Source organism: Nicotiana attenuata, unplaced genomic scaffold (assembly GCF_001879085.1).
Source record: "Nicotiana attenuata strain UT unplaced genomic scaffold, NIATTr2, whole genome shotgun sequence".
NCBI lineage: Eukaryota > Viridiplantae > Streptophyta > Magnoliopsida > Solanales > Solanaceae > Nicotiana > Nicotiana attenuata.
The window spans coordinates 226,048-249,236 of NW_017671421.1; the positions used below are offsets into that span (position 1 = coordinate 226,048).

At 35.6% G+C, this 23,189-nt stretch overlaps 2 protein-coding genes across 3 annotated transcripts; one reads left to right on the forward strand and one right to left on the reverse strand.

Annotated features, from left to right (window-relative positions):
- Window positions 1-2,760: 2,760 nt before the first annotated feature.
- LOC109208173 lies at window positions 2,761-4,733 on the forward strand. 2 transcript variants are annotated; one of them, XM_019371226.1, is made up of 2 exons: window positions 2,761-2,981; window positions 4,274-4,597. In XM_019371226.1, exons 1-2 carry the CDS (start codon window positions 2,923-2,925, stop codon window positions 4,467-4,469), a joined length of 255 nt encoding a protein of 84 aa, XP_019226771.1. In that variant the 5' UTR covers window positions 2,761-2,922; the 3' UTR covers window positions 4,470-4,597. The 2 variants fall into 2 exon arrangements, with proteins under 2 accessions (XP_019226771.1, XP_019226772.1); XM_019371227.1 differs by having other exon boundaries at window positions 2,768-2,981; window positions 4,277-4,733.
- On the reverse strand, window positions 4,693-6,040 carry LOC109208171 (NAD(P)H-quinone oxidoreductase subunit T, chloroplastic). The gene is made up of 2 exons (XM_019371225.1): window positions 5,568-6,040; window positions 4,693-5,288 (listed from the first exon to the last, which is right to left on the reverse strand). Exons 1-2 carry the CDS (start codon window positions 5,894-5,896, stop codon window positions 4,868-4,870), a joined length of 750 nt encoding a protein of 249 aa, XP_019226770.1. The 5' UTR covers window positions 5,897-6,040; the 3' UTR covers window positions 4,693-4,867.
- Between the last annotated feature and the right edge of the window lie 17,149 nt (window positions 6,041-23,189).

The window sequence follows — 23,189 nt, forward strand, 5'->3', positions numbered from 1 at the left end:
TAACTTGCGTTATGTAGTAAACTAGCAAGAAAACAATCACTATTATTTATAGCCCCATGGTGGGCGCCAAACTGTTTACCTTGAAAATGGTGATAATAATTAGATTTTTGTGGTTCTAAAAATATGTGATTTATTTTCATGCTAGTTGTTAGGCAATAGATGCTAAGTAAGAGACTAGAAAATAAGATAAGAGCTTGAAGATAGTATATTAATCAAACCGAACGACTGAAAATCGGGGCCTCGAACTGGCATATACGGGGCCTCGAGGTCGAGTTGGATGCTTAGCTAAGCGTAGTCGATGAATGACTATCAATTATGAGAGCTTTGATGGCGGCTCTTTACGATCAAATAAATGAAGAAAAATTAATGAAATATAATAAATACAAGTAAGATAATGAATGTAGGCAATAGAATCAAATAGAGAGTATGTTTAAGTTAGAGAGCAGAGAATGTTCTTGTTCTTGTATTCAATCTCATCCCCCGCTACAAAATGGTAAGGGTCCCCTTTATCTAGGAAGGGAAATCCCAACATAGTACATGAGTTATTATTACAAAAAAATATAGCTGGCACAGCTATTCACTAGTCTGGTACAGACTAGTGTTTCTCTTGCAGGTATTGTTAGTTTTGGTCACGTGCCTTGGGAACTTCCTGCTTGTTCATGGTAAACCATCGATTTGCGCTGCCCCGTGGTCGGTCATAAAGAAATCTCGAAGACGAACCTCGAGCTATACCCCGGGCCTTCGAGGTGAAACTACGGCAAGGGACGACGGTCGTAAAATCGAGCTCTCAGATTTTTGCCACATACAGTGTGCCTATGAGTGCTCGATATAGGGTATAAAGAGTGTGGAATATAAATAGTTAGCAGATTTGTTGGTCACGCATTTGACGATTTGTCTCACAATAGCTGACGATTGGTTTACATAAGTTTAATTAAGACATTAGCAATTCTCCCGTTCGAAAGAATAACATTATTGAAATACCGAGTTAATTAGTCATACGGTCACTCAACTATCACAAATTATATCTTAAAGTCACTTTTCTTTCGTTTATAACAACAAAGTCACTGAACTATGCCTATTGCACTCAGAAGGTCACTCAACTAGATATTCCAAATTTTGGATTGCCAAATACCTATTTTACCCTCTAAATTATCGACATTTATCTTCTTTTATTTTCTTTTAAACTTTTAATATTACGATTTTTCTTTTTTAATTTATATTATGGACTTATCTATAGAATAAATAAACATTATTTATAAATTAAAAAAATAAAAAGTATTTAAGACTATAATGCTGGAATAACAAAATAATGAGCATAGTAAAATAATTAATTAGAATAATTTATTCATAATAATAATTTTAGTATTAACAGGAAAAATTCAAAAATTTATTTAGAGATTTCAGAATGAAAGAAAATAAAGGTTGTAAAATATATATTCCATGCACTTAGTATAAAAATAAGTATTTAAATAAATATATTTTTATAATATATATTATATATTCTTGAAAATTATACTCAATTATATTATATGTTTCTACCAACTTTTCAATGACACAAAGTTTTGTCATTGGAAAGTAGGGGACTATCTGTACAGGGTATAATATGCTATGTTAAGACGTGCATGGAATATATATACTATAATTGAGCATAATTTTTAAGAATATATAATGTATATTATAAAAATACCTTTATTTAAATAATTATTTTTATATTACGTGCATGGAATATATATTTTACAACCTTTATTTTCTTTCATTCTGAATTGTGTAAATAAATTTTTGAATTTTTGTTGTAAATTATAAAATATTATTACTAACAAATTATTCTAATTTTTTTTATTATGCTCATTGTTTTGTTATTCCAGCATTATATATGCTTAAATATTTTTTATTTTTTAATTTATAAATGATATTTACTTATTCTATAGGTAAGTCCATAATATAAATTAAAAAGGGAAAAATCATAATATTAAAAAGTTTAACAAAAATAAAAAGAAGATAAATGTTTATAATTTAGAGAGTAAAATAGGTATTTGGCAATTGAAAATTTGAAAAATCTAGTTGAGTGACCTTCTGAGTGCAATAGGTACAGTTCAGTGACTTTGTTGTTACAAATGAAAGAAAAGTGACTTTAGAAGATAATTTGAGATAGTTAAGTGACCATTTGAGTAATGGACTCTTGAAATACCTAAGTCAAATAATAAACTTTGGAATTCAATTGAACATCAACTTCTTAGTAAAAAAATTACATATTGAAACTCCATAATAGTAGTACTATTAATCATAATTGTACACAAATAAAAATAATAATCAAACAAAAGTTGTCTGACTTCTTAATTGTGATACTAAATCCTATTACTAAAACTAAAAGAGGAAGAAAAAATAGAAAAAGAGGAAAGGACAACGTGAAAATTAAGCGGAGAAGTGCAGCAATAGTCACTTTTAAGCCCGTTATATAAAATATATTCACAATTTACAATATATTTAAAGATTATCCAGTTCAGCCAAACTTAAGGATTAAGTATCCTGAATTTGGAAATTTTGGACTTAGTGTTCTGAATTTTTGAAGTACTAATTTAAAATTAAGGACATAAAATTCGAACATCAGTATATAATTTTTGAACTTTAGGAAATGATGCCCTGAAGTTTGAATTTCGTGGTTTAAACTCTAGAAAGTTTGAGTAAAATTGGCTAATTTTTAAATAGTGTAAATTGTGAATATATTTTAAGCAATATGAAAACTGGCTACCTGGTGTCATTTCCACACATGAAACTCGGGGGAGTCGGATCCTTTCCGACCCGAACTCGAGCGAAGACCCACAACTGCAGTCTGCAGCCCCTTTTCCTTGTAGCTGAAGCCCTAATCAGATAGAAAATGTTTAGAAGTGAGAATAGTTTTTAGGGTGAATAGGTAGAAGGAAGATGCCTCCTCTGTCGTTGGACAAAATCGGCAAAGTATTGCCCTTCTCCAGGCTCTTCAGGTAATTCTACTTCTCATTCCTTATTCGTGTCTTAATTAATATTTATTAGGCTTCAAAACAATAGTCTAGTTACGATATTATAATGAAATGAACCTGAACAGAGAGCAACTAATACAAAGGGGTCATATAGTTGAAATGGGCTAATTTGGGATTGAAGTGTAGTTGATTGATTATAGGCTTTAAAATTTGGCTTCTCCCACTGTATTTTTTTTCATTCTTTTGATGAGTCTGTAATTCGGGTTTCTTAACCACTCTTTTCAGTGTTTCTTTTTTCGTTGTTGTTAAGTAGGTTTGGAATCAATCAACCGGTTGTTTTTATTTCAAATTTTCTTTTTGAAGTAGCATCTCTTATGATATGTTAAGCTTTATTTTTATACTAAATGTATGCAAGTAATTTCTCTCTGCGGTATTCTCTTTTTCTTTGTGATGGTTGTACTGCATTTTTAGCTGTATTTGGTTACATTGTTCTGAGGTTCGCCTGAAGTGTATTCAGCATAATTCTTGTGCACCATTTATGAGACTTAACTACATAAGTTTGTTTCAGTGCTTTTCTGTTAGAAAAAAGCAAAAAAACAAACAACGTTAGGGATTGAGAATTAGAGGAGGCCCAATGGATGCAGAGATTCATATCGGCAACCCCAACTAGAGTAGGCTGGAAGTATAGTTAATTGATTCACATTAGCTGGTGACCAACTTCATCCGATTTTGGAATTTGATCCTTATATTTGTGGACTTTGACTTTGAGCCCCTGCCACGTCTTTTAAATCATTGTTCGGTAGATGATAATGTTTAAGCCACTAATCAACAAAGATTGCACATTTTTGAGCAAGTTCTCCAACACAGTGCCTTGTAAATGGTCAAAATGTTGGATTTATATCTTACAACAACCAAACCTTGTCGATGGGATTTTATTTTATATACCACTAGTATCTTTTTCCGTTTTGGTTGAAAGGCAGCGTCAACTTCTCTGGTAGGATTGTAATTCATTTGATATTGGAAGAGCAAATGAAATTTTAGAACTTGTCTAACTCTTGAAAATTACATATTGGCTTATCAGGAAACAATAAACTCTTGTTTCTATTTAGCATGAACTTTGGAGTTTCGGTTTTTAGTACTATTGGTTTATTGATTAAAGAGTAGGTATTTAAATGCAAACTGATAGGGGCGGTGCGCTTTAAAGTACTCTTCAATTGGATTGTCATAATTTGCTTTTATAGATGAGAATGAGACACATGAGTTCATAGTTGACAATGAGTTTCTGTGAGCCGTTCATATTTTGGTGCTTGTTTTAGCAGGCAACTGGAGCTGGATGTGGAAACTGTAGTTAAGGTACTACAACCTGGTCCACTGGGCATTGTGGAACACAAATTTTCTTCGGAGGAAATACAGAAGGCCCATGATACTGTTAAGCAGGCTGTGGGTAACTGGCGAAGGCAGGCCAACATTGAGAAACATAGCCCCGTCATGAAAGATTTTATCGATATATGAGACTATGAGAGTATTGTTGCTTCCTTTCTATCAATAATCTAATGAAGAAAAAATAATGTACATTTATAAGCTCAATAGAAATACAATTTAGCTATGTTCATGACTAAAGCTCCAATCGTTTTGTTTTCCGACCCAATCCATTGCCATATGAACTGGTTTTTTTTTTGTTGCCATTCTCTTTTAAAATCACTATGGTAACCTTAAGCTCAATCAGACATTTGAGTGCAAATATTTTACTCAATACATGTTTCGACTATTCATCAATTCACAGTTTCTTAACATCTTTGTACAATACTTATGCGAAGAAAGTCATGAAGTGTGTAGACAGTATAGAATGTTGTTGTCTTTGATAGTATCATGTATCATACATTGAGCAATTGTATGGATGGTTGTTTCTGTTAATATTGTTCCTTGAAGAATATTGCATATATAATGCAACAAAATGAAAAGATAATGATCAAGATATCAAATGTGAGGGCAGATTTTGCTTGATCACTCAGCTCCATGTTCCTTCCACCAAGTCTGTCCACCATATCTGGAACGGATTCCCAGTTTTCTATTTCTAGCATGCGCGGATCTTGCAGCTTTATTCTCATTTTCTCAGCTTCTCGGCTTGCTGCCTCCTGAGCTAGTGTCCAGTCATAGAATCGACGTTGTTCCTCATCACTCAGGACATCATAAATCTCTTTTAGTTTCATGAATTTCTCTGATGCTGCTCTTATGGGAAGGGTAGTCGTATCTGGATGATACTCCTTTGATAGCCTCCTATATGCAGCTTTAATTTCCTCCAGATTAGCAGTTGCAGATACTCCCAAGAACCTGAATTCACAAACTTAGAATGATCATTAGATTTTCCCCGTGCTATGAAAAGATTCTGAAACATTGGAATTAGAATTTTCTGATTGAACTTTATCCCTTCTGATATATCATGTGTGCATTTTCTCAGAACAGGCAATTATATTTATGTATATCCTTTTCTTATCCTTAAATTAAGGAAAGTAGAAGCAACAAATGGAAACTCTCTCCTTTGAACTGTGAGCCACACTTTTAGAGATAAGATAATAGCAAACTTTCTGGAGATAGAAAATGAAGATTAACTGGTAGTGAGAATCAGCTGAACTGTCGAGCAGGTCAGAGAATTTTTCATCAAGGAGATTCTTTTCGTCTGCTTTGATTCGTTCTTGTGCTGACTGTGATTTACTTCCTCCTACCCAGCCTTCATCTTCATTCTCCCAGTGAATTCTTGTATCAACACCAGGAGGAGCACGTTGTCGCTTACTGGGGCCTTCTTGGGTTGCACAAACTTGGAAACTGCCATGTCGTCTTCTCTGTTTTGTTGTCAACCATCGGCCATATGTTCTGTGCTCAGTGCTTTGGTTGCTGGAAATGAAGGTGAATGGAGCTGGTGGAGATGTCGCTGAGGCCATGAGAATAGAAAGATGTTTGTGTCTAACTTGAGTTGTTTAGAGGAGGGGGCGCCTCACCACCTTGTCTTTCTGTGTGGCTGAGGAATTAACTGAGCTTTTTTGCTCTTGTCCGTATTTGTGAAATATCAAAAACTTTGGAGTTTAATTTCTTTGCAAAAGAATTTATATATGAGAGAAATTGGAACACATTGATTTCGTTTATGCCGTCCTTCACTTTAGGACCTTTCCAAGCACGTAATCAAAGTTGAGTCAACTATCACTTCAAGGGGTTTAAAAAGTGGGATTAATAACTTGAAAAATAAAATAGGTCCTATTACAATAAGTTAAAATAGACTGATAGTGGAAAGTTAAAATTATATTACGCTGTCAAAGTCAAATTCATGATATTGAGCCACTAGAAAGACTGGAAGAGAGAAATTTGAGCATATGCAGCATGAGGAGGAGGCAGAAGTTGATAGTCAAGTGAAGAATCACCATAGAATAGCAACTAGAGTACTAGACATTCCAAGTTCAAAGAAAGTGAGGGACAGGAAACAGGGAACAGGGAAACTGAGCAATTGGAAGAGAAGGTTGAGAATCAAGATATGGAATATGTGCAAGAATAATACAACGAATGTGGCTAAGATGGGTTACTTATCTCCAAGAGGAAACTCAAGGTTTATAGGATGAGGAAGAATTTGTTAACTTCCTTTGATTAGACAGATTCGTCGAGTTTTTTAAGAAGAGACACATACATTAAAGGAAACAACATTGTCACAATCTAATTATGCAACAGCCTGAACAAGTCTTGATCACACTTTTGAAACTTTTGGGAAGCTTGTTTAGTTCATAGCTCACAATGTGAAGGAATGGGTATCCATTCTTACACTGATTTTAGAAGTTATATAACGCCAACAACCCCATCAGCACACAAGGGTGCGGCCTAGTGAAGTGAGCTGTTAATTGTGAAGTCTCAGGTTCAATCTGGTGGTACTAGGTAAGTTTTTCATAGAGACTTTTTCCTTCCTATACCATATATGAAACCTTATTACCAAAAATGTGCATAGTTTCATATTTACCCGCCATGTTCACAGTTATTCTACAAATATCTACCATTCATTAAATACCAATTATTAGGAGCTGATTCTTTCCTAATTATGCGCGCTACAAATCTGAAACTAAATATTCTTCCAGATATTCCTATTTAGGCGCGCTACAATTATGGAAGTAAATATTCTTCCAGATATTTTCCACCATTGACAGCCATTAAAAAGCTTGAAAGCTTTGAATTCAAATTTAGGTTTTCAAATATCATTATTTGTTTGGATTGGGTGTTGTTGAAAATAATCGGGAAAATGGTTTGGAGTTTATATCTCAATTTTGAGGGGTTTTGGTGAAGATTAGACTTGATTTTGACTGAATTTCAGATTGAAACTCGAAGAAGAAGAAGAAGACATATTGCAGAAATTGTAGATAAATTGTAGATTATTTGTATTCTGATTGTAGATGCTTTATTTTCTGTTTTCACAAATAAAAAACGGCTAAAACTTCTACAAATCTTCTGAAAAAATGCAATTATGTCAAAAATCACAACTATGCTACAATTGAATGGGAATTGGGATATAAAAATTTAATGTAACCCAGTTTGTAGATATTTTGTAGATAAATTGTAGATTATTTGTATTCTAATTGTAGATGCTTTGTTTTCTGTTTTCTCAAATCAAAAACGACTAAAACTTCTACAAATCTTCTGCAAATAACGCAATTATGTCGAAAATCCCAATTAAACTACAATCGAATGGGAATTGGGATATTAAAATTCAATATACCCAGTTTGTAGATATTTTGTAGATGAATTGTAGATTATTTGTATTCTGATTGTAGATGCATTATTTTCTGTTTTCACAAATCCAAAACGACTAAAACTTCTACAAAATCTTCTGAAAAAACGCAATTATTGTGATAAAAATAAGAAATATTGCAATAGATTATAGTATTTGATATTGTTTGAGAACTGGGACTATGAAATTGATGGCATATGTCGTGTATGCACGTGCCTTACAGCTACAGAAAGAAGAGGAAGAACGAAGTAAACAACAGAAAGCCAAAGCTCTTGCTAAATTGGAGGAATTGAATCGCCGTATGCAGGCATGTGATGCTTTGTCTCAGAAGGCTATAAAGGATTCGTCACCTGATGTTATGATATACACAAACGTGGGTGAGGGTGAGGGTTTGGGAGAAAGAAACGTAGGAGGGGTGGGATATACGGTACCTTAAATTAAGGAGGGATATACGCTGCATTAATTGTACCCTTAAAATACATTATGGTATAGAATTGGTAATTTGGTATACTAAGTGTAATTAAGTCAAACCTTAAACATTGAGGGTAATAAGGTTTCCTATGTGGCATAGGAATGTAAAAATTCCTTTTTTTCATATTTGTCCAAGTTTGATGAATAGAGTTATCCGATACCTGTGATGGTGGAAGGTAACAGATACTCTACCGAAATTGCACGCAAGCTGTCCAGGACACTACATTTATAAATAAATAAAAAAAACCTCCTTGATCTTATAATTTTTGTTTTATTTGCTTTGAATAGACGGGTGGGGGTCAGAGACTCAGGGGCGGACTTACGTTGTGGGTTGAGGGTCACGGGACCCCGTTAGCCTCGGCCAAAATACTATATATATATATGGAAATTTTACACCCTATAGAAAAGCTTAGTACCCTATTTATTTTAAAATAAATACCATTTTAAAATATTACATCCTATAGATACCTTTTATCTTTTATAGCAAAATATCTAATTATAGTTACATCCTACATTTAAGGCACCATATATGCTAAATAATATTTTTCTCTCTCCTTTTTAGTCTTTTCTCTCACATAATCACAGTAAATCTTACTAACCACGTTCTCTCTCTCTTTTTGCATACACTTTACTCTCTTATCCCACAAACCCACGATTCATACCTCTTCTTTCACCCAAATTCGCTAAGGTCTCCGGCATGTAATCTTCAATCCAAGGAGAAAAGGAAAACAAAAAGAAGATCCAACAAACAGCCAGTTTTTATCTTAACTTTCTCTCTTTTTTCTATCTGAATGACGAAATTATGCCTCGTAGATACAAATGGCAAAACTTTGGTATCAGTTTTGTTTTGCCTTCCCAAATTTTTTCCTCTTGCTCTTACTGCCTACTATTTCCTCTTTCCATATCAATCTGTAGTCATAGGTTGACTGATGCAGCACCTGAAACGGGCCTTTCTTATTGATTCTGTTTCCTCATGATGCGGCTAAACATTGGAATCAAGTTACTGCCAAATATTGGAATCAAGTTTTATTTAGTTTGGGCTTTGGTTATTTGAAGACGATGAAACAGTATTTGTGCTGCAAAAGATGTTTGGTTAGGGCTGCAACTCGACGAGACGACATTAGGGTTGTTCTTGAACAAAGATGACGAAGTGTTGGGCTGAACAACTTGAAGATTCTATTACCTTTTTTAAGTGTATTTCAATATATCTCGCTGTATTTCATTGTATTCATTGTCTTTTTTTCATTATATTTCATTGTATCTCGTTGTATTCCATATATTTCTGTATTCACTGTCTTTTTTTTTCATTGTATTTCAATGTATCCCGTTGTATTCTATGTATTCATATATTTTTTCAATTAATATAATTTATGTATTCAGATGTATTATATAATTTTCTCTGAAGATTACTATGTTTTTAAGAGTTTTTCCAGTTGAGAATCTTTTTTATAACCCGAAATACAATTTTTGTGTGTTATAATTGAATTTGTTGAGTTATATTAGTAGTCTATTATGTTAATTGATACACTTTCCGTTTTAAACAGTGTAATCCCCTGTTTCACGCCGTGAATACAGTCGAATACAGTAATCTGTCCAGCTGTATTCCCATGTTTCACGCCATGAATACAATCGAATACACTCGAATACAACAACTGATTAGCTGGACTTCCCTGATTCACGCCTATTTTTGCTACTGTATTCATGAATACAATAGCTTAAATACATCAAATACATCATATAACCACAGAAAATGTATCTATAACCCGTAATATAGCAAATTGTATCTATAAATGGCTAATTGCTACTAAAAGATAGTGCTTTATGAAAATTTCCCTATATATACTATATATATCTGTCCATGTATATGTGATCCAATATATATTTGAGTTGTGCCCCCAAATAGAGAAAGGTGGATGGAGAAGTGATTGCGTTGGGCAATCAAATTCGCTCCTTGGCTGGATGACGAGGGTTAAAAACCCTACTTCAGCCTTTTCTCCTTTTTGTTTTAGTTCTTGGAATATAACAGTTTTTATACTTAATACTCCGCAAATTACTTTATTTTTAACTTTTATCTTCTTTTTGAATTCAACTATAGCTTAGTACTAATAAACATAATAGTTTTATTCTTTTTCAAATCTCTACCTTATAATCAAAAGCCTCAATTTGCAACATATAGCTCCACAAATAGAAAAATACGAATTCTTCTACAACCTTCTTTAACAATCACTTTGACTCTAACTCAACAATGGCAACTGAAAGTTTGAAACTATTAACATACCCATAATCTTGATTTCTTTACTAAATTTTGATAATTTAAAGTTTGAACGCCCTTTTGATCATTGGCCTCTTTTTTATTTATTAAAATACTAGAAATTTAAAGTGTGAAACATACTTAATCAAACATCTCCCTTTCCCATTGCATCGATTTTGCGAAGAAATCTCTCTCTGTTCGTTCTTTCTTTTTCTTTAGAACTGCTTTTGTTTATATTTGAATGGTAAGTCATCATATATTAAGTTTCCAAATAGTTGCACGCCGAATTTTATGGCTAGTGATTAGCATACAATGGTGCCCCGTCTTGCTCTAATCCTAGGTCCGCCTCTGGTCAGAGTCCAAAACCCCTCTTGATGGTTTCGCAAAAATGGTTAAAAAAAGTGAGTGATAGTAGGAATGGAGAGTTTTGTGGAAATTACACTCACAATCAACAAGTCTATGACATTATATGTAAATCATAATGCTTAAGAAATATTAAGGACATCTGCCGAGGAAACAGAGTCATCATTGAGCATGTTAGATAAAAGATGCTCAAATGACTACATTCAAGTCCCATAAGCATAGCTATAAAACCAAACTACTAGCCACTCCTATTCATCTTCTTGTTCATAAATATCAATATGAACTTACTCTATGAACCCAAATTAGTCGTTTCAGTAGATTTCGAATACCAAATGTCTAAAAAAAAGAAAAAGGAGTGTAGTTATCTATATCTATATCTATACTGTATTAAAAGCACGAAGGCCCTTAGCGAAATGTTGTTCGTCTTTTTTACCCTTTAAATAAATTTTACATTAGACAAAATAGTAATTTAAGTTATTTTTCTAATATATAGAAATAATCATTTAATAATTTTTTAATATTTAGGAATAATTATTTAATTATTTTTCTAATGTTTAGGAGTTAGAAATCAACTAAAATTTTGTTTATTAAAACTTTCCTTATTTAAATCACTATGTAAGGACATAAAAATCAACTAATAAATTTTACCTTATATTAAATCAAACAATTTTTTTTATTTACCTAGATATACAAATTAGGAACATAAATATCTTATGAAGTTGATAAAGAATTTCAAAGTTTTATTCATATACACCTTTTCCCAAGTTAAATATTTGTTATTGTTATATACGTTTAATGTTGAGTCCAAATCAAAGTCTAACTCTAACATGTAAACTATTACATGTACTCCTAACACACGTTAAAGTTGGTGGCCTACAACCAATCATCTGTATTTATGGGTCGTTATCAGGTACTCAGGCGGTTCATAAAGTTCACATCTTTAATTTATTTATCTTTATTTGTTTTGTATCTTTCGTTCTCCTTTGTTATGATCTAAAAGTTAATTTTTCTTCGATGTAAAACTCCTGTGTCATATAGAACATTTGTGACTAAAACGTACTGATATATATGAGGGCGTATTGAATATATATAGAATCGAATTGCTGGTTTATTTTCTATTAATTATTGTCTATTAAATTCATTAATGTTTACTATATGTTTTTCAAATTATTTGGAGCACTAGAGTGAAGATGGTATGCAGGGGCGGAGCTACAGCTTAAACACCGGGTTCGGCCGAACCCAGTGACTTTAGTCGAAACCATATATTTGCCTATATATATAAATTCTTACTTTAGAACTCACTAACGTAAATAGGTTAAAATTTCGAACCCAGTAACTTCAAATCCCAACTCCGCCTCTGATGGTATGAATTTCTTCTTTTTTCACTTTTAATGGCTATGAATTGTTTTTTGTATTTCTTTATATTTGTATTGAATATGAAAATTTTTAATTCTATGTATCCTTTTTATTTGTTTGTTTGTTTTTGTGTATGCAATTTGAGGAATGTTTCAAAAGACAACCCCAATTGTTAAGTTTTCTTCCTAAATTTCCTATATCATAAATTGCTAGGAACTCATTATTGACTGCTAAATCTTTAATGAACTTGAGGATTCTCTTTGTAGTTCAATTTCATTCATCTAAATTTATTTTTATAAATGAAGTTCATATCGAAACGGTATAATGTGTCATATTATAATTTATCCGTGTTCATTATGGCAATCGTTTTATTTGAAACTTGATCATATTTTATTTTGGGTGAAATAGACGAATTCTTACTAAAACATTTAGTTGTGTTTTTCTCACCTTGCTTCCAATTTTTGTCATCTTATAGTACTGTATATTTTTTGAGATGTTTTGAAAATATAAAACTTGAACTATTACACATGTATTTAATATTAGTTTTTAGCTATTGCACATGCAGTAAGAGACTAATGAAAAATGAAGAGGACAATAAACCATGCGCAGAATTTTATCGAAGTACTAACGAATGGACACTTAACATTAAGTCCAAACAACATAAATTTACAGAAGATGAAGATATTATTATTACAATCTTATCATTGATTTCTTTATATCAAATAAATTTTGCTAATTAATCCCACAAGAAAAAAGATCAGGATAACTTCAATAGGTGGAGCAAAGCCTGAAGTCACAAAAAGCATCTGAGGCATGTGGGAAAGAATTATTCCTTTATTAAGCCAGCTAAATCGAATCAATATTCGTCATTTCAAGAACTTTCACTTTTTTTTATATTTATATATATCTCAAATATATTATTTAAAAATATTTGCATAATTTTTTGAAGTTGTGTATTCAAATGTATGGGGTACACAAGGAACAATTTGCTTTTTGTATATATTTTACTGATTGACGCGGTGCACACATGCAACGCAGGTATGTAAAACTAGTACACAGTATAAATGCTACTATAACCAAATAGCTTTAGCTTTTTTGAGCAAAGGAATAAGCCTTCCCTCTAAATGGAGAGTCATGATCTCATTAGCACCACCAATTAATTCTTGTCCTATGAAAACTGCTGGTACACTAGGCCTTCTCCCTGATGCTGCCTTTTCCAATTGTAGGCCATTATCAGCTAGCTTTTGCCTTTCCATGTTTGCACTGAAAATGTTGGATTTGGCATTATTTGTTTTCAATCCTAATGCTTGGGAGAAGGTTGCAAGCCCTCTAATCAGAAGCATTAATGCCCATGGGTCTCCTTTATAGAACAACAATATATCATCTGCAAAGCATAAATAATTTAGTCTCAAACTCTTATACTTAAGATGATATGCAAACCCCTCTTGCTGCTCCACCATCTACATTATTCTTGAGAAGTATTTCATGCATATCACTGTCACACCTCCTTTTTTACACACCTACCCCGAAGGATAATGTATAAGGGAGTTTTTCCATTTTAAATGACATTATTCGAAATGGAATTATTTATTTGATCTTTAAAGTCGCCACTTGGGATAGGTTTGGCTTTTGGTGTCCCAAGTCACCGGTTTTCTTGAATCCCAAATCGAGGAAATTTCGACTTCCCGAATAGAGTCTGCGAACCAAAAATTCTGAATAAGGAATTCAGTTGACCCGGGGGAAGGTATTAGGCACCCCCGGATCCCGTGATTCTAGCACGGTCGCTTAAACTATTATAATTGGCTAAAAATCTGATTTTAATACATGTCATCCTATAGTGCAATTTTAAAATTATGTACTGTTTTTAATTAATTTTAGGAAATTGAACGTCGTTTAAAATATGTTTTCGGATCACGTCACATGAAATGCACCCGGATCCTCGACACATTTTATTCAACGTTTTGGGATTTGGATTTGGGTCGCATGAAATGCGCACCCGCATTTAGGAAGGTAAGATTATTAAAGAACGCGCCTAAGCGACTAGCGTATTATTTACTTTGCGGGCGGCCATAAAAATTCGCTAAATGGAACGTCCCGGTTTCTAAGTATTTTTAATGAAGTAATTAAAGAGGGCCACGCAGTTTGTGATTTTATTTGGGCGCGGCGCACCTCGAATTATTTTAAAGGCCATCCTAAAGAGACTATTGTTCTCTAATAAAGATTGTCTCTAAAAACCTAATTAATTAGCATTACAAAATTCGGGCCTCAAGTTCAAGTCCGAACTTAAACAAGAGGAAAACCCTCTTAATTTGAATTCGCTACCTAATTTAGAAGGCCTAGAATTGCATTACCAAATTAAATTACAACTTTGAAAACATCAGACCTTCAGCACGTTGGGCCTTGAGACTAGCCCAAGAAGGAGGAATTTTCGGTCAGGTTTTTATAAAGAAATGTCCAGTTGTGGGCCTTTGCGCAGGCCCAATTAGAAACTGAAATAGAGCCTGAATCGGGATCCCTGTAGCTTCATTATTTATTTTTGACTAGGCCTATCATTAATATAACTGGGCCCAATAGCAAAGTTTCAGCTGACTCTTATATTTGGGCCTCCGACAGGCTTAACATGCAGCATCTGGACAGCTTTATTATAGGCCCAAGTGTAATGAATTGACCTTGAATTTTTGGTATCTTTTCTGAATTCTACACTATGGCAATAGATGATTATTTTTAAGAGTTAAAATAAATCAATGTATCAATTCATTACATACAGCAATTAAACGAATTAAAAATCGTTGAAAACATGTAAAACCATTCACAATCCGATTTTTCATGGTAATTAGGATATTTTGGAACAGTTAAGCTTCAATCTTATAGGTTGATTTTAAATCTCACTTTCATTCTGGAGTGTATATATCCCTATGAATACATATTTACCCTAGAGTTTATTTTCAGAAACATATTCAAACCTTGTATAATATATATTGGTAGCATTTATCAAATAGGAATCTAAACATAATACTAATGCAACACCTATAATAACATGATGTCAAATTTTAAAATGAACTAAACTATAAGAAAACTTTATCGAACAGAATACTACTATATGCCAAAGAGTGATTCCAACAGTCTAATTAACACGACACTAATCAGCAACAAAAATGCGATAACATAATTGTCTAATGAAAACGCAGTTCCCCAGTCCATATTAGTTACAATGACTAATTGAATTACGACGAAGTAATGTTCATAGATCCATAAGAGAAAACAAATACAGCTTCATCTTATATCCAGTTTTGGAGGCTACATCAGGGAAGATCCAGAACATGTACCTGGAATTCAACTATTGAAGCCAACAAATGAGGGGTAAGTGAGTCAAAGAAGCAGCAGCAAAGACAGTATCCAGCAAGTGAAATCTACCATAGAATTGAAGGAGAATCAGCTTCAAACACAGACTTGAACCAATAACAGTACCAATAAAACCAACAATCAAAATTTCCACCAAAAATTGACCCAAAACTTGAATATCAACAACACTCAACTCATTTTTGACTTATGAATACACAGGAATTGTTCTAACAGTGAAAACCTCAAGGAACTTCTAGAAAACTGGAATGAAACAGTGTTGTTTCTGAAATTTTTTTAGTTGTTTTCAGTAAGCTTTTGAGTCTTCGAATTTTTTTTTGGATTTTTTCTGATTTCTCTAAGATCTGGATTTGAATTTCAAAATTTTCAGAGTTTTTGAATCTCTAATGCTTCTAGAATCCTGTGGGGATTTTTCAGATTTTCAAAACTTGTTTAACAAGGCAATGGGCATGCCTTTTTATAGGCAAAACTTAGGGCAGCCTTCAGATTTCTGTTTTACTCCCTAAGTCCCTCTTTTATTTTCAGTTTTAGCTCATTAGTCCCTTATTTATTGGCTTGTGACCCAAGTTACACTACTAAGTTCCTAAAATTCTAATTGGAACCCCATCTAGAATGTTCTAGGGGTTTCCAAACCAGTTATTTGCAGGATTCCCTACTTTGAATTACCCAAATTACCCTTTCACTAGTTCTGCATTTACCAAGCCTATGTCAACTAACCCAACCCTTTTACCCCAGTCCACTTAACTATGGTTAACTAATCAAGGTTGGAATCAACCAGCTACAATCAAACAGACCCTAAAATTAAACTAATTAGGCAAACTAACTAATCATGAAATTAGATCTAACAAACAATGAACTATGATTAATGGCAGTCAAACAACTAAAATCAAGTTGCAGTAAACATCCATGGATCGATTAATTGAAACCAAACACAAAATCAAGCCAATCAGAAAAATCAAAGCAAAAACAGAACAAAATTAAACCAAAAGTGAAGACTAAAACCAACAAAATTAATTAACATGAAGAAAAATTAATCAAATGAGAAGAAACCTTATTGGCTTAAAACGAACAATCAAAAAACTTAAACTAAAACCTAGAACACTGATTATGGGTTAACAACAAAAACTATGCTTAAACTAATCTTAATAACAGAGAAATCAAACAATAAAAGAAAAAAAACTTACTTATGCAAGGTTAAACAAAGCTGAACACCGATTCAAGCACCGGAATGATATAAACGTGTGTTCTTCAATAAGAACAAACGAACACATTATCTCGTGGCTTGACTAAAACTCTGGACTCAAGAAATTAGGGAGAACTCGAGTAATCCAGACTTCTAGGGTTCTGCCGCTCTAAGATATGAAATTCGAGAAGCTCTGGCGATGTTCGAAGGAAGCCAGTTAGGGGTTCAGGAAGAGGGAGATTAGGAGAGTATGGGGTGTGATTTTTGGGAATTTTGGAGGAGTTAGGGTTTTGGTCCGAGCTTTCGATTTGATATTCGAAGCAATTGGCTAGGATTTGAAGGGAAATAAGGTTGGATATGGACTGGGGAGATGAAGACGAAACTATGGTGAAAATTTGGAGTTATTTGGAGTTTCGCCGCCGCCGTAGGCGATTTCTGGCCGGCGGCGGACGACGGAGGGTTGGTGGCGCTACGCCGGCGTGTGTTAGGGGTTCTGAGAGATGATCGGATGAGGGGGGTGGGGTGAGAGTTCCGACACTTTAATATCAAACGATCCTCAGTTCCTGACTGTAGGATCAAAGATCCTCGACGGCCAGGATCAAAATTTATCAAGACGGGGTCGTTTTGGGAGACGGGGGGAAGCTGGACCGGACTGGGGCGGGTTTTGGGTCCGATTTGGTGGGTCTGGGAGGGATTTGTTTGGACTGATATCAAAATTGGCCCAAAAAATGGTATGTATAAAGACCTTTAATTTTTTATTTGAATTTTCTTTTTTACTTTTCTCTTCTTTTCTCATTTCATTTTTTTAGATTTTTGTTTAAATGCAATTTTTAAAATAAAAGACCTAAATTGACTCTAACATTATGCTAATTAATTTCCAAAATTAACCAATTCCTAACTTAAAAAGATAACTTAGGGAAAAATAAAAAAAAAAAATTTAAAAAAATTAAAAGTAAAACAATGCAAAAGGACTATTTTGTTATTTTCTCTTATTTTTTGTAATGTTAATTAACTAATAAAATGTTAAAATGAGGTTCTAAATGCAAGTATGCTATTTTGTATTTTTTATTTTTATGACTTATACCGATTAATAATGCACACAAAAATGCAATCAAACACCAACTTAATATCCTAAAATTCAAATAATGAAAGAAAAATCCTAATTTTAGGAATTCTATAGGAATATTTGAGCGAGGAAAAAATCACGTGCTCACAGCTGCCCCTCTTTGCTCGGAGACACGAAGGGTTTTCGGGCAAAGATAAATGAGCAATCATGAGAGATTTTTGCCTGCTTGGCATTCCATGAGAAGCATTTTTTTGAAAACTGTCTGACCGAACCCTGCTTCAAAGGTTGCCTACATATCCTTGGCTATAAAGGAATCAGGTCAGTGTAGTTCTGGAAGTTTGGTAGCTGGGACTACCAGGAGCTGTGATTTCAATGCTGTTGCTGCAGCTACTACTTGCTGACCTCCTTATTACACAAAAAAGGAAAATCAAAGCTAAGCTAGCTATGCCTATCAACTATGGGTTACAAGATTCCTATCTATAATTCTCTTGAAGCTTGATCTTGAGTCTTAGCTGATTTTGCTGTGGACACCGATCTGAATCTTGAAGCTCGCAAGATGTAGGTGCTATTTCTTTCTTAAGAATTGGGTCAAAGCGGGATCGGCGGAGCTTGTGACTTCAATCAAATTTGAGCAATCCGCACCCCTGTTTGCTTCAACATTCATTTTTTTGTTCTTTTCTTTATTCTGGATTGAGACTCATTCCATCGATCGTCTCGCATCCTTGTGCCCTGAGGTCAAACCTGCTCAAGCACCAAAACAAACAAACGAACGAAATTTTTCTGCCCCAGTTTTCACTAGGAAAACTTCGTGAGTTATCTGTGACAAAGTCTGAACTCTTTTTTTTTCTTTTTTAAATTTTCAAGAATTGTATCTTTCTATGATGGAACAGATTAGGGAATGGAACCCTGTTTCTAAAAGGAGCAACTCAGGGGTTGGAGCCCTAATGTTGGCTAACAGGAAAAACGCTCAACTCATGGGTTGGAGCCCTAATGTTGGCTAAAGGAAAACGCTCAACTCAGGGGTTGGAACCCTAATGTTGGCTAAAAGGAAAAACGCCCAACTCAGGGGTTGGAGCCCTAATGTTGGCTAAAAGGAAAAACGCTCAACTCAGGGGTTGGAGCCCTAATGTTGGCTAAAAGGAAAAACGCTCAACTCAGGGGTTGGAGCCCTAATGTTGGCTAAAAGGAAAAACGCTCAACTCAGGGGTTGGAGCCCTAATGTTGGCTAAAAGGGAAAAACGCTCAACTCAGGGGTTGGAGCCCTAATGTTGGCTAAAAGGGAAAACCGCTCAACTCAGGGGTTGGAGCCCTAATGTTGGCTAAAAGGAAAAATGCTCAACTCAGGGGCTGGAGCCCTAATGTTGGCTGTCACACCTCCTTTTTTACACACCTACCCCGAAGGATAATGTATAAGGGAGTTTTTCCATTTAAAGTGACGTTATTCGAAATGGGATTGTNCTCGGTTTTTGTTCCGGGATTTGGAAAAGAAAAAGCTCCACGGTTTTTGTGCCGGGAGATACTAGGTTTTTGTTCCGGGATTTGGAAAAGAAAAAGCTCCACGATTTTTGTGCCGGGAGATCCTCGGTTTTTGTTCCGGGATTTGGAAAGCAAAAGCTCCACGGTTTTTGTGCCGGGAGATCCTCGATTTTTGTTCCGGGATTTGGAAAAGAAAAAGCTCCACGGTTTTTGGCCGGGAGATCCTCGGTTTTTTGGCCGGGATATTTAAGGAATGGGATCCTATGCTATCATGATTTGTTTTTCTTTTTGGGATTTTTGTTTTAACTTCTTTTCTTCTTTCTTCTATCTTTTGTTTTTCCTTTTTCATGTTTCTCCTTTTATTTAGCAAAATACATGAAAGAACTTGGGGAGGGTGAAACTTCCTTTTTGGTCGTTTTCCTGCTGCAGAGTTGTTTCAGCGCTTGCGCATTTCATTTCTTTTTGGACTGTACCTGCTTCTTGCACGGTTGCTTTGAATCAAACCTGTTTTCAACAAATAACAATTTGTTAGTTTGAAACGGTGGTTGGTTTTGTGGCCTTGATCATCTCAATTGCTTGATCTCGGCCCCATTTCCGTTGAGAACTTTTGCTGCTTGTTTGCCTTGAGGGTAAATCTCTTTTCAAACCGATCGGGTTCAGCCTTCAGGATTTCATTATGAATCGCCCGTGTGGGCTCTGACCTTGTCACTTTATTCTGCCTTTGCCTTTGATTTTCTTTTTTTTTTTCAATATTTTTGCTTCAAAAGCATCAATCGCTATGGTCAGTCGAGATTGGCCTGACGCACTCGCTGAGGCTGGGTATTTCTTCGACTCTGACCAGGCGAAGCCCTGTGAAACCGGTCCTGCCACCTTTTCTTTGTACTAGTTCCGGAATCAGAGATAAACCGAAAGGGATTCAAAGAAAAAGTATGCAAAAGGCAAGCATATGATTTTAAAGAGAAGCATCCCTTTCGGGGAAAAAAGAGGACTTATCTGGGGTGTGCATGCTGGCTTCAAATGAACATGACATGCTTCTTGGACTGGATGCCCGACCCACACAAACTTTCCGGCTTCTCGTGAACCCATTAATCAGTATTTCAGAACCAGGGAACCTTGCCAGGACTCCTTTAGTGGCGAGATGTCTTCTTTTCGGCCGACAGCGCCCTTCGCGGGTTTTCGCTAATCGACCTCTCTCATTTCTCTTCTCACCATCGCCCGATAGTGCTCTTTACGAGTTTTCACCCAACGGACTCTCTCATTTTTAATTTCTCTTCTCACCGTCGCCTTATGGTGCCCAAAGGTTTTCACCGATAAGACTCTCTCATTTTATTTCTCACATTTTGGACTATACCAGCTTCCAACAATATTGCTTTTCAATTCCCACGCCTTTGCCAATTGATCAGAAAGACTTGGACAAGGTATTGGGTAAAAAGAATTCTGGACGGAGGTACAACTTTGGAACCATTTCGGCGGATTCATGGCCGAACCATTATATCATCTGCCCCAGTTTCACTTTTGGGGAAATTGGAATTTTTGTTTTGGTGTGACTGAACCTCAGGGAGAGGCTGCCTACTACCTTTTCAGGATCAAGTCAAACGTAGTTCGGGAACATTTGTTTTTGTTGTTTTGTTTTTGTTTTGTTTTTGGTTTTTTTTTCCATCATATTTTCTTTTTTTTTTTTTTTATAGTACTTCTGGGTTCCAAAGAGGGTAGCCAAAGAAGGGTAACCGGCTCAAATGGGTTTACGAAGGGTTGATAGTGTTTGGATAGCGAGAAAGAAAGCCTTCGTCATCTCAATTGCACAAAAGCCATCGCCGAATGAGGATTAGACGTAGTACCTTTTTACTGCATCTGCGTTGACTGCTGTCTCAGGATCATTCCCTTCGATGTCTCCTAGATACAGTGCTCCTCTTGGCAATATTTTCCGGATGATGTATGGACCTTTCCAATTAGGGGCAAACTTCCCTTTTGCTTCCTGATGATGAGGGAGAATGCATCTGAGTACCAGCTGTCCCACTTCAAAATTCCTGGGACGCACTTTCTTATTATAGGCACGGGCCATTCTTTGTTGGTACAGCTGTCCGTGACAAACCGCGGCCATCCGTTTTTCATCAATTAATGACAATTGCTCTAGTCGGGTTTTAACCCATTCACTGTCCTCAATCTCCGCCTCAACGATTATCCGGAGTGAAGGAATTTCCACTTCTGCAGGTATGACTGCTTCAGTACCGTAAACTAACAAGTACGGTGTTGCTCCAATTGATGTACGTACTGTGGTGCGATATCCAAGTAATGCGAAGGGTAACTTTTCATGCCATTGTCGGGAGCTTTGAATCATCTTTCTCAAAATCTTCTTGATGTTCTTATTTGCTGCCTTGACAGCACCATTGGCTTTTGGCCGATAGGGAGTTGAGTTTCTATGCGTTATCTTGAATTGTTCACATACCTCCTCCATCAGGCGACTGTTCAAGTTAGCTGCATTGTCGGTAATAATAATTGCAGGAATGCCAAAGCGGCAAATGAGATTGGAGTGCACAAAGTCTACCACGGCTTNCAACCGCATTACAATACCCGTGCTTTTGTTTGATTTGATTCTCTAAAGGGTCAATATGGGCATGGCCTGGGTAAGGAAACATTGAAGCTAGAGTGGCAAGTGCATCGGCTAGTTCATTATGACACCGAGGGATATACCTGAATTCTACCGACTTGAAGCATTTGGTGAGATCTTCCACATGCTGTCGATAAGGAATGAGCTTAACATCTCGAGTTTCCCATTCTCCTTGGGCTTGTCGGATAATCAAGTCAGAGTCCCCCATGATTAATAAATCTTCAACATCTTGGTCAATTGCCATGTTCATGCCCATGATGCAGGCTTCATACTCAGCTGTATTGTTTGTGCAAAAGAAACGGAGCCTGGCTGTAGCCGGGTAGTGCTGGCCATTGGGTGATATTCAAGATTGCCCCAATACCTACACCCCTCGCATTTACTGCTCCATCAAAGAACATTTTCCAAGCACGAGTGTCCTCAGAGATGGCTTCCACAGAGTTTACTTCCTCATCTGGGAAATAGGTGCTTAACGGTTGATATTCCTCGTCGACCGGGTTTTCAGCCAAATGATCCGCCAAAGCCTGGGCTTTCACTGCCGTGCGAGTAACATAGACTATGTCAAATTCAGTGAGCAAGATTTGCCATTTTGCCAACCTCCCAGTGGGCATCGATTTCTGGAATATGTATTTCAAAGGATCCAACCTGGTTATTAGATAGGTGGTATGGGCTTGAAGATAATGTCTCAGCTTTTGGGCAACCCACGTCAGAGCGCAGCATGTTCTTTCCAACAAGGTGTATTTGGCCTCGTAGCCAGTAAACTTCTTGCTCAGATAGTAAATTGCCTGCTCTTTCCTTCCGGTTATGTCATGCTGCCCGAGGACACAGCCAAAAGAATTTTCCAACACTGTCAGATACAAGAAGAGAGGTCGTCCCTGCTCTGGTGGGACCAATACTGGAGGATTTGACAAATATTCCTTGATTTTATCGAAGGCCTCTTGACATTCGGACGTCCACTTGATAGCCGCATCTTTCTTCAATAACTTGAATATAGGCTCACAGGTGGTAGTCAATTGAGCGATGAACCGACTGATATAGTTTAACCTGCCCAATAAACTCATCACCTCCTTCTTAGTTCTTGGAGGAGGTAAATCTCGAATGGCCTTTATCTTTGTTGGATCCAACTCAATACCTCTCCTGCTGACTATGAAACCCAAGAGCTTGCCCGATGGGACTCCGAAAGCACATTTAGCTGGATTCAACTTCAGATCATACTTGCTTAACCGTTCAAAGAACTTTCTCAAATCTCGAACGTGATCACTCTGAGTTCGTGACTTAACGATTACATCATCCACATACACCTCTATTTCTTGATGCATCATATCGTGGAAGATGGTGGTCA